This window comes from Propithecus coquereli, unplaced genomic scaffold (genome assembly GCF_000956105.1).
Source record: "Propithecus coquereli isolate 6110/MARCELLA unplaced genomic scaffold, Pcoq_1.0 Scaffold451, whole genome shotgun sequence".
In the NCBI taxonomy this organism is placed as follows: Eukaryota; Metazoa; Chordata; class Mammalia; order Primates; family Indriidae; genus Propithecus; species Propithecus coquereli.
Genome location: NW_012150297.1, coordinates 653,071 through 664,699, shown reverse-complemented (window position 1 = coordinate 664,699; position 11,629 = coordinate 653,071). Strand labels below are relative to the sequence as shown.

Here is an 11,629-nt window from a genome sequence, read left to right as displayed (position 1 = left end):
GGGTTTTGGAATAGAGAGTGTAGTTATACCAAAAGCATCGGGGTCAGAGACGCTTTGGCCCTTCCCCGTTCTCAGCCTCAGTTTGTGAGGATTGTCGGTGCCTCTGTACACAGGCCACCAGGAATATGCGTGTAGTTGAACAAAGTTGGGTTTTTTGCCTCGTTGCAGTGAGGGGAACACACACTGCATAAAGGATGGTAAAAAGACCTCCTTGTAGGATTGGGGTGGTTTGAGGACACGAGACATCACTCTGCACTGGGTGCTGCCAGGGTGCAGGAGTAACTCCACGACTGGATGTCTTACTGATTCTTACCTCGAACACAAGAAGAAGGGAGCCAGGATAGGGTAATGTTTGCTTGTTTGTGGTTAGGACAGTTTTGTGTTTTGCCTTCAGGCATGATTATAAGAAGGTCTTATTTTTGGCTGGATTTGTCATGGTTACCGAGTGGCCTTGTGTGATGTTGGTGTCCTGTGCAGTTGTGTTTGCACACAAGGAGAACACTGTGGCCTGGCGTGGGTGCCAGGCCAGCTCCTGCTAACACCATGGCCAAGCAGGAAGGGCCAGGAGAGCTGCCAGTCACCAGGGGCTGCTTTTCTCTTCTTGGGCCTCCTTTTTGGGCCACAGGCAGTGGAAGTTGGGCCAAGACATTAATTCACAATACTTGGAACTTCACACTTGCCAAGAATGTTCTGATCAGGAGGTTGTCCAGAGATCATTGTACATAGTAGGACTAAGGTTGGTCTCTCCTTTTGATGAGCTGTGACTCTCTGACATGACAGGAGGTACAGCATTTACACGGGCAATCAGCGTTGGCTCTAGTATACATTGTCCTTTAGCTAGGAAGAAATCAGGGCTGTGTGATTGCCCATGACAACCCTGGGAGATGAGATTACATTTAAACTAGTTTGTTGGGCTTCCAGAGCAGAAGTTGTGTTGTTTCTGATATCTACTAGTGTCGGGGTGAAGTTTCGGGCCACCTTTTTTATTGTACTGTGACTACTGTTCACATTAAAGCAAGTCAGTATTTCTTCCTGGGTGGCCTGTGCTTGTCTCATCTCGGGTGTTCTGGGTTTTCGTAGCGAAGCACAATCGGGGGGGGGGGGGGTGGCAGTTTACATGTCTGGAAGTTGTACCAGTTGTCCTGAAGACACTAGAGAAGTCCATATGCCAGGTGAGCTTAAGCCCAGGGTCCATCCTCCCTGCGCACAGACTGCTGGGAATCGAGTGTCCTTCACATCAGGACTGAGCCAGTGTTTCGGGCTCCTGGTGGGCCCACTTCCTTGAGTGGACGGAACGATCCCTGCCGAGCAGGCCATAGTAGCCCTCAAGAGAAACCGAGCGTACAGCAAGGATGGTTCCCAGCTGGGCTTGCTGGGGAATGAATGGCATGGTCTCAGCAGAAACATTTGTCAGTACGGGGTCAAGGCTGTGCTTTTGTCTCCTGGGTGCCTCCTGTCAGATGGACGTTCTGACGTCTGTCTGTCTCGCACCTGGGTGTTAACTCTGAGCGTGTCGATTCCTGGCTTCCTTGGTCCGTGCCAGGCCTTTCCACTGTGGAGTCACTGTTTTTATATTTAATCAGTATCTTGTGGGGGACACTTTGAAACTGTGTATATATCCTGTTCTTCCTCAAATTTTCTTAGCATTAATGATTCTGGTCTGAATGAATCATTACCAGATGGTGATTTTTTAAAATTTCATCTTTTTACATTTATCGACTGGTGTTTCGTTGGGAAGAAGAGCTTTCTCTTCTCCCCCATTTACTTATTTACCCCTCATCTCTCTCATCTGCCTCTTTGTCTGTGCTGGAGGCTCTGGGCGCACACTGTTCCTCCCACTCCAAATCCACCGCACAGCGTTCGCGTCGGCTCCTGGCGTGCCGTATTTGGGACTCCGCTGACTCTGGCGCCTGCGCGCACCGTCCTTCCTGCCTCACTCTCCTAAGCGCGCTGACCATCTGCTGGGCCCTCGCCACGCCAGCCGCCACTTTGCTTGGCAGCTCCTCTGTCGCCTGCGTTTTATTAAATAAAATGTCTTTTTTGTTACCTCCCTTAGAACCGGACTTCTCCTACCTGGAGGCACTGGCTCCCTACCAGCCGTTGGCCATGAAGTGCATATACTGCCCCATCGACACACGGCTGAACTTCATCCAGGTGTCCAAGCTGCTTAAAGAAGTGCAGGTAACCCAGGAAGTTACGTCAGTGTCGTCGCGTGGTCTCGTTGCCCCTGTGTACATCTGTGGGTGGGGGGAGGGCCGTCTAGCTGTGAGTGACCTCTTCCTCAATTCTCAAACGTCTGCAGAATGCCGGGACATGTGCTGGTTACTCTCTACACTTAAAAGGAATGGTCTTCACACCCTGAAAGAAGTTTCCATTCTAAAAAAATCAAAAGTGGAAGGGAGAAAAAACAGTCTGGTACTTTTTAATGAGGACTGTCTGTGTCCACTTAAAACAGTCATTCTAAAAACACACACACGAAGCTGAAAGGCAGTGTAATGAGAACATGTGTTGGACCCTTGCTGCACGTGCGGGCTAGTGCCACAGGCAGTGTCGTGTTGTTCTTTTAGAGATTTGGTTTGGTTGCAGTTTTCGTTCATGTGTTTCATTTTGCACTTTCTGCCCTCGAGAAAGGGAAGGAGCAGTTGGGGTACAATGGTAGATTAAGGGCAGAATCTGCACGGAAGCGGGAGAGGGAGAGCAGGGATACAAAAGCACTGCGCCAGGTCAGTCGCCACATGCCTGGAGTGTTTTCTGGCAGCTGGGAACAGGGAGACTAATTGGAATTGGCGAGGAAGGTGGCTAAGAACAGGTGAGAGGAAAGTTTCTGCGTTCCCATTCCCTCGATGTTTTCAGAAGCGTCAAGGAGTGCCAGGCGCCCTGGCACTGCCTCCCGCCTCGTCACTCAGCAGGTAGGATTGGCGCTCTTCATCTCTTGGCCTAGGTCAGAGGTTCTGTTTCCTCCTCTGCAGAGAATCTTCGACCTCAGGATGAGAGGCCCTTACCCAAAGCTCTAAGGCAGGGTAGCAAGAAACAGGAAAGCTGGAGACCTCAGGAATGCAGGGAGAATGGATTCCGGTGATCACTGCCTTGCTCACGCTGCAGAGAAAGGATATGGGCTTTCTCTAGGTGCGAGTAGAGCAGGTAGCCAGTTTTTAGCCCATGTGGAGCCATGTGATGCCCCATGTGTGTTCATCACTATGCTGGAAAAAATGGTTAAGAGCCTGTTGTTTCTCATTACTCAGAAACTTCAATTCCCAGTCCCTACGCCAGCTGTGTGCTCCTTACGCCCCTCTGTGGTTTGCTGATCTTGTAAACCGGAGGCCACCTTGTCTCCACTTGAGGAGAGGAAAACCTGGGAGAAGTCCTGGCTGTGATCGTGCAGTCAGATGGCTTTGAGATAAAGATACTAACCAGGTCAGGAAGAAGAACAAAAGGCAAGTTGAAGAAAAATGTCAGCCCTGAGAAACAAGTGCTGTTTTAAATCCAACTAGTTCAGTTTGTTGGAAAGCCTTTTTTTTTTTTCTTTTTGAGACAGAGTCTCACTCTGTCACCCTGGCTAGAGTACAAATGGCGTCATCATAACTCACTGCAACCTCAAACTCCCAGGCTCAAGTGATCCTCCTGCCTCAGCCTCCCAAGGAGCTGGGACTACAAGCACATACCACCACACCTGGCTAATTTTTCTATTTTTAGTAGAGGTAGGATCTCGCTGTTGCTCAGGCTGGTCTCAAACTCCTGGCTTCAAGCGATCTTCCCATGTTGGCAGGAAAACCTTGTTCTTCAAGGAATTTGTGGCATGGCCCAAACTCTTAAAAGCAGGGGTATGATACAATGACACTGTGGGCTGCCAACACTACTGTCCAATTGAGTGATATTTGTCCAAAGTAAACATTGGTTTACTAATTTTTTTTCCTCTCAAGATAACCAAAAGAAAGACATTTTGTTTAAAAAAAAAAAAGTTCTATCTCTGATTCACTGTCGTGCACAGTTGAGCATGTGACCTGACCGATGCCCACTGGCTGACGCCACTTGACCTGCAGATGGCAGAAGAAACTCCACACGCAGAACACCAGCCTAGCACAGAAGCCACAGCTCTTGCTGATTGGCCAAGAGCGTGTGACAGTTGTGTGCGCTAAATGCGACAAGGCGACTGTGCCCTCCAAGAGCTTAGAGACCTCTTGGGAGTAAGATGTGGAAGTCACCATGAAAGTTACGTAAATAGAGGGAAAAAATAAAAGCAAATGCAGACCGAGGCAGTAAATCCCTCGCTCATTCACGCAGCTGGCGGTCAAGGGGTTTCCCTGAGATGTTTGTTCTACCCCGCACCCTGCTCACCTCTGACTGGTTAGCCGGGTTCAGGAGAGCTGTGCTCACGGTGGCCTGAAAGTGGTCAGCCTGTGCATGGGGGAGAGGCGGGGTAGGGAGCAGCTGCTCTGCTTTTCTTGCCGTCTCCCTTGACCCTGTCCTGTTGGCTCCTCAGCCCCTGCACGTGGTCTGTCCTGAGCAGTACACCCAGCCACCCCCAGCCCAGTCCCACAGGACAGACCTTGTCATCGACTGCCAGCCCCCAGCCACGTCCTATCGGCGGGCCGAGGTCCTCACCCTGCCCTTCAAACGTCGGTACGAGAAGATCGAGATCATGCCAGAGGTGAGCCGTGATTATTCTTAAAAGTCGGCACATCAGTGGGGGATAATGCTCTGTCTGTGGTCTCTTCTCACTCTGAGAATACACTGCATGGCACACAGGGACGCACAGGGACAACATGGAGGGCCCCGCCCAGAGCAGGGACCACAGGGCCGGGACCCCAGCTGGACCCGGCCCTGCAGCCGCACCTGGCTGCCCTGCACTCGGGCTGGGGGCTGCTGTCTGGGGGCCTTGAGCAGCCAGGGCCTGGCTGCCCTGAAGGCTTTTCTAGGCCTGCTTTTCAAATACATTTGGATGTTTTTCTGGATTTGAATAGATGGCTTTCCCTCAGGGAAAATGATCCGTTCCAGGAAATAGCATATGGTAGAGGAGCGAAGAAAGTTGCTACCCTGATATTTATCTATTAATAATATCTGCTGCCTGCGTCACCACCTTCCCCGCCTCCTACGCAGCCTCCCACCGCTGCCGGGCCAGCAGACTGAGCCGAGCTTCGCAGCTGTCCCTCAGATCTCCAGACTGTTCTCTCTGCTTATTTCTACTGATTTCACTTCACACAAAGATAGAGGTTTTCATCATTCTTAAAACACAATGCCAAAAGTATCATCTAACCACACGCCTGGAAAATGCATGTGTGAGGTGAAAGGGTTAAGCTCCGTTCCTGCTCTGTCTGGTTTGCTGCCGCGAAAGGATGTGTTTGTCCCCCAAATGAAGGTGCGCCCTCTGCAGCTTCTTTATAAATCCTTCTTGGTCCTTACAAGTTCAGAGCAGATCGGAGCTGTCAGGCCTCATGGGCCTGTTCTAGCAGGAGGGTCTGCAGTGGCGAGGGGACACCCCTCTCTCCTAGAGGTGCCTGAGCTGTGGTGGTGTGGGCGGACTTCTATTCTGGCAGAGCTGCCACGTGACATTTTGTCCCCCATAAAGAGCCCCACCTTCAGAGTCGTCTTGGAAATGGAGTTAGTTTACAGCTGCCCCGGGAGTCTCGACCTGCTCGGTTCCCAGGATGCCATCCCCAGACCTCCCACCCCAGCCTCACCTGTGACGGGGGCGACCGCAGTGTAGGGAGGAAAAGCCTATTCGTGGGTGGGACAGAGGGGAGAGCAGGGCCTGGCGCGCATCTGTCCCCTGTCAGGAGCATGTCACACTTTCCCATACACATTTTATTTCATGAAATAGTCCTCACATACTCTTTGTCAAGCCATCTTACATTTTAATATCCTGAGCTGCTGCTTCCCTCAGCCTGAGAGGGAGCCTGTCTGAACCTGCCGTTTCCTTCCAGCTCGCAGATTCGCTGGTGCCCATGGAGATCAAGCCTGGCATCTCCTTGGCAACCGTCTCGGCCGTGCTGCACACTAAAGATAACAAGCACGTTCTTCAGGTATCGTGGGAGGCGGTGGGCTGCGCGCAACACAGGGGGAGCTCGGGGCCTATGAGGACTAGAGTCCTCTCCCCTCAGAGCCACGGGACATTGCTTTGCAAGCCAGCAGAAGTTAGAGAGCTGGCCACTTACTGGACTACATGTGAAACAAGGAGGGCGCTTCATATAAATTCCTGACTACTTTTTTATCTGGCCATGTGCCTCAGGGAGAGGGGAGGAAAGACAAGGCCGTGCATCATCCTAAGTGCCACCCAGCTCTGAAAATAGCATCACTGGAAGCTTCTGCAGGTGCATTGCTCAGACGAGCATCTGCGGAGCGCCCAGCCAGCATTTGTGGGTGTCGTGAACTGCACAGGGAGCCCCCGGCTGATTTTTCCTCCACGGATGACTCCAGACTGCGCTGGGGCCTGCAGTCCGAGTGCCAGAGGAGAGCTTCCCACAGGACAGGGTGGGCTCGGGTTCTCGGAGGCAGCTCAGTCAGGGCCATGCTTCCTTCTGCTCCAGCCCCCTCCCAGGCCCACCCCGCCCCCGAGTGGCAAGAAGAGAAAGCGAGTGAGCGATGACGTCCCGGACTGCAAGGCTGTGAAGCCTTTGCTGAGCGGCTCCATCCCCGTGGAGCAGTTCGTGCAGACCCTGGAGAAGGTGAGCCAGCCACGCGGGCACCGTCTGCACTGCACGGAGGCCCTGCTGCCTGCGGCTCCATGTCGTCCTGACTACCAGGAATGTATGTTGCTGCTTGTCACTTAGTCCCTGTCCGTGCTATCGTCATTCTTGTCTGGGGTCACAGGGTGCTGAGTGAGGAGCCTGCCCAGCACCGGTCGCTAGATGGAAGCCTCTGAAAACCCCGTTTCTAGCCTTTCCTCAAACACACAGATGGCGTGAGAGGGGCAGAGCAGGAAAGGCCAGGACAAAGAATGGTTCATCCCCCTAGAGCCTCACTTTTCCACACGAGGACCCCTTGCTGTCAAAGGAGATCCAAGTCTGGGGCTGAGTGTCAGGATTCGTGGGCAGGGGCATCCGTGTTGCTAGATGGGAATCGGGAAATGTGCCCAGCAGTTCGCACACGGGGTAGAAAGACATTAGTCCTTCCCTCTCGAGATTGCTCGACTATGATAGAAAGAAAAAAGCTAACCTTAAAGGTGGTTATAATTTTGTCTTCAGAGATCAGCATTACAGAATCCTTGCTGGAAAGAAGGAACGGGCTAAAGATAATGCTTCTTGCAAGAAGAGCTGCAACTAACTCCAATAAGTGATTACAAAAAAGTAGATTTTCTTCTGCTAAACTATTAATAACCACCTTTTGTCCAACCTCAATTCCTCACTTGCTGACTCCTTTCAGATCTGAAAGGCTTTCTCTTTATTAGCATTGGTTTTTTCTGCCTTCAGTGTTCCGGGAGCAAGGGCTTCGGCCAAGTCGTACAGCTCTCCTTGGCCCCCCCCCACCTGTGCTGTCGGAGATCACGTTGGCCCCCCCCTTCCTCGTGACCTTGCAGGGCTCCTGGTCCCTCAAGCTTTGATGTTTTAGAAAGACCTGTGCCTGGCTCACCCTAGGTCTTGACTGAATGTTCCGCTCTGCCATGGCCGCCGCTCCCCTCACTGCAGGAGGAGCTTCCTGTCACAGAGTGTGGCCAGTCTCCCTGTTCCAATGCCCTTACCTGTTGTGTCCCTTGCAGGCAGATGACTTCTTTCTGCTTTTACTTTTTCGACTTTGACTGTAAGGAAATGCTGTAATAGTGATGGTTAGAGAAATACCACCTGCTCTGCCTCCTTCCCCCTTGGGAGGATTTGCGGAGTCCCGAGGTCAGCAGTGTCTTGCTTCAGGTGCATTTTCCCTAGGAGCTCAGACAGCTGAGACTTAGGAGGGAGCTTTGTCACCAGGGAACATGGGTGTGGTTCTGAAAATAGCCTCACGTCCCAGGTGCTTGGACGTGCTCCTCAAATGACTCGCAAAAGCTTAAGTAGGTTGTGGACATTTTGGTGTCTTGCATGAGATTTTGCACGTTTGGGGCCTCTTTTAAAGTATATGAAAGTGTGGTTGAACTGTATTGCTGTAGTAGGCCATATTGCTAGTCCGAGAATCATATTGAGGAGTCTCAAAAATGCCAGTTTCTAGAATATTCAGTCACTTCTAGAAGTGTCATTTTTAGCACTTGATTTTCCGAGTGTACCCATCCTCCTCCTTTTTTTTTCTGTTGGAGCAGCATGGCTTCAGCGACATTAAGGTGGAAGACACCGCCAAGGGCCATATTGTCCTGCTCCAGGAAGCTGAGACGCTCATCCAGATTGAGGAAGATTCCACCCACATCATCTGTGACAACGACGAGATGCTCAGGGTGCGACTGCGGGACCTTGTGCTCAAGTTCTTACAGAAGTTCTGAGTGGGACCCCTGAGCCATCCCACCTCCTGGAAATCCTACAGTCCCTCACTGTGCGTCACAAGCCCCCCGAGGAAGGGACGAGAGGCTGCTGGCCGTGTCTTCACAGTGTCCTCTGGCTTAAGGAATGAAGAGGTGGCTCTTGAGGGAACTAATCTGGAGTGATGGCCAGGATCCTCGTCTGGATTCCTCACACCGTTTCAGGCAAGAACTTTCCCTTTAGGCTCATCATTGGACTCCGGCTCTCTCGAGGAACCTCGGGGTAGCAGGAGTGTGACAGAAGCAGCCTTCCAAGAGGCCAGTAGCGGACAGGGAAGTAAAAAGATGACCACCTTGTCTTGTGTGGCCTACGTTTGTTTTCATGGTGCACAGGCCTCGGGCAGGGGAACTGGTCTTTGACTTTATTCACTTACCCACACTGCTGTACCTAACACGAGAGATGAGCCCCAAAAATCAGTAAGATGAACTTTTTACACTGTGAGCCCATTTTGCTATTAAAAACTTATTTTTTTTTAGAAGTATCCATGTCGAACCTATGCTCAATATACTGAGTTAGTAGCTGAAGAAACAGGCAAATATACAGAACAGCATGAACTTAGAAAACACTGTATGTGTACATTAAATAAGATAACCCGCCCGTTTACAATAAATACAGATACGTTTCTTCTCAGACTATATGAAAAGGTGCTTTGCTTACCTTTAAGCTCTGCCTGCATAAAAACAGTGACGCAGATCAGTGCACTAGCCCCAACCCTCGGGGAGGGCCGAGCAGGCAGCTCAGGCTGTGCTAGGTGGTAGCTGCCTTCCCCACAGTGCCTGGGTCTCTGCACTAAACCCAGCGTCACACTCAGTAGCCATAGACTCCCTAGGAGTAGGAAGGTTTTAGAGAAAATAACCCTCACAAAAGACTGCTGCATTTGAAATAGTTACCAGATGACATCTCATCTAAGACAGGATGAGTTGTAACACACGGGCCAACTTGGCAAGTATTAAAATGTGGTCAGTGAGGTGAGAACAAGTCTTAGAACTGGGGGACGGCGGTCGGAGGCCAGCTCCGCCTGCTGTTCTGACTCCGAAGTCAGTTCTCCAACCCAGCTGACGGCTCAGCACCACGCAGGGATTGAGTGAGCAAGAAACATGTAACGAGAACTACAGAACCAACTGCTCAGGTTTTACGGAGCACTGATTATCGGTTCCCTCGGAATGCTATCAGTGGGGAAAGCCACCTCATGAGTCATTCCGATCAAGGGTCCCAGGATGTGTTAGAGAATAAACCAGGGGCTTACAACCACGGGCCGAGACCGACGCCGCAGGAAGCTGATGTGCCGTGGCTACGAACATGCCATTTTGCTTTTAGGAAGAGAACTGTAAGTAGGCATCACATGTAGACATACTTCCTAACAAAACTTCTGAGAGAATCAAGTTAAATTTTTAAAACATCTTGAAAAATGCAAAAGCAGGGTAAGACAGAACTTAAAAGAAACCAAAATGGTTATTTAATTTAAATGTCCTAGCAATGCTATGTCCAGGAACACTGGGATTTGTCCGAGTCTGACTTCTGTTAAAGGGCTTGATCAGCGAGCCTCAGGCAGTGATCCCCGGGGGGATGCAGTCTGTGAGTGCAAGTGAGTCGGTAACCGCCTGACAGGCAGGGAACAATTTACAAATTATGGAGGTTTTAATCGAGTCGTTATCACCCACTTAGTGGCAGAAGCCAGAGGCAGGAAGCAGCAAAGAATCATCCTACAGAGCACAATCTAGAGCTGGCCTTTGCAAGCATGAGGAGCGAGCAGTTCTGGATAACTCTAGTAGAGTTCAGATATTTGAGTACTAAGCCAGGTTGGTTAGTGGAAGACCCAAAAGAAACAGCAGAGGCTGCCTGTGAGTGCTGTGATCCTCCCACTGACAGGTGGCTCTATTAGAAATGCAGCCCACTAAAACTCACACTAACTTGGTGAAGAATCTCACGTCTAGAAAAAATTTCTCCTCAAGCCCCGTGGAATCCTAATGATTAAATGGCAATTGAAAAAAACCTTAAAAATTGTTATTTAAGTCTTTCTACAAAGTGGTGTATTAGGTCTCTATTGTTACATAGCAGATTACCCCAGAACGTAGTGCTTAAGACAATAAACATGAACATCTCACCACTTCTGTGGGTCAAGAATCTGGTGCGGTGTAGCTGGATGCTCCCGGCTCAGGGTCCTCCCTCCACACGGCTGCAGTCAAGGTCCTGGATGAAGGAACTGAAGTGCAGAGGTTCAGGAACTTGCCCCAGAACACCCAGCCACTATGTGGCTTCTGCTGCCCCATGACATCATGTGAGTGTTAGCAATCAGCAGCTGGCCAGGAAAAGGAGACCTGCCTCTCAGCTCATTTCTTTTCAAATAAAAGTAACGCCTGCTCCTTCTCTTCTGATCCCTGGAGAGCCTGAAGCTTTCGGCCCTCACGGTTGTTCTATAAAGGCAGAAGTTGGCTTTTCCAAACTATGATGAAGTATCAACAGAAACATGAGTGAAGAAACCTCCAAACTGGATGATGATGTATTAAAATGAGCCAAGCAATCTGACAGAGTAGTATCGGAGATAATAACATTTTAGATGATAAAAGGGCCAATTCATCAAGAAGACACAGTCATAACTCTGTGTATCTAATAACAGCTTCAAAATAAATGAAGCAGAAGCTAAAACAGAGTGGAGCAGGGAGGGAATTCCATTAAAATAGGTGGAGATTTTATCACCCTTAGTAATTATTAAATCTAGACAAATCAGTAACTTCATAAATGAGCTTAACAAAACTGTCAACAACTTTAACCTGATACACATTTAGTACTGCAGAATACACACTTTTTTCAAGTGTATGTGGTATATTTACTATGAAAACCATACGCTGCATGATAAAACAAGTCTCACTACATTTAAAAGGATTGGAATCATACACAAAATGTTCTCACTACAATGAAATCAAATTAGAACTCAAAATACTTTGGAAAACTGCAAATATTTAAAAATCAAACATAAAATAACTCATGGATCAAAGAATATATCACAAAATGGATTAGAAAATATTTTGAACAGTGAAAAATACAGCTCAAAATTTGTAGGATACTCCTAAAGTAGTGCTTAAAAGTAAATTTACAAGCTTTCAATGCTTGTAGAAAAAAAGGCCTAAAATTGACCTAAATTTTCACCTTTAAGAAACTGTAAAAAGAGACAAGTGAACCCAAAGAAAGAGGAA

At 49.4% G+C, this 11,629-nt stretch overlaps 1 protein-coding gene across 1 annotated transcript in view; it reads left to right on the top strand.

Annotated features, from left to right (window-relative positions):
* Positions 1 to 8,546, top strand: part of INTS9 (integrator complex subunit 9) — a 100,459-nt gene extending 91,913 nt beyond the window's left edge. The window contains exons 13-17 of the mRNA XM_012654925.1: positions 2,057 to 2,181; positions 4,481 to 4,648; positions 5,922 to 6,020; positions 6,525 to 6,662; positions 8,222 to 8,546. Coding sequence (XP_012510379.1) covers positions 2,057 to 2,181; positions 4,481 to 4,648; positions 5,922 to 6,020; positions 6,525 to 6,662; positions 8,222 to 8,398 — 707 coding nt within the window. The 3' untranslated portion in view covers positions 8,399 to 8,546. The remainder of the gene's footprint in view (positions 1 to 2,056; positions 2,182 to 4,480; positions 4,649 to 5,921; positions 6,021 to 6,524; positions 6,663 to 8,221) is intronic.
* Positions 8,547 to 11,629: the final 3,083 nt, after the last annotated feature.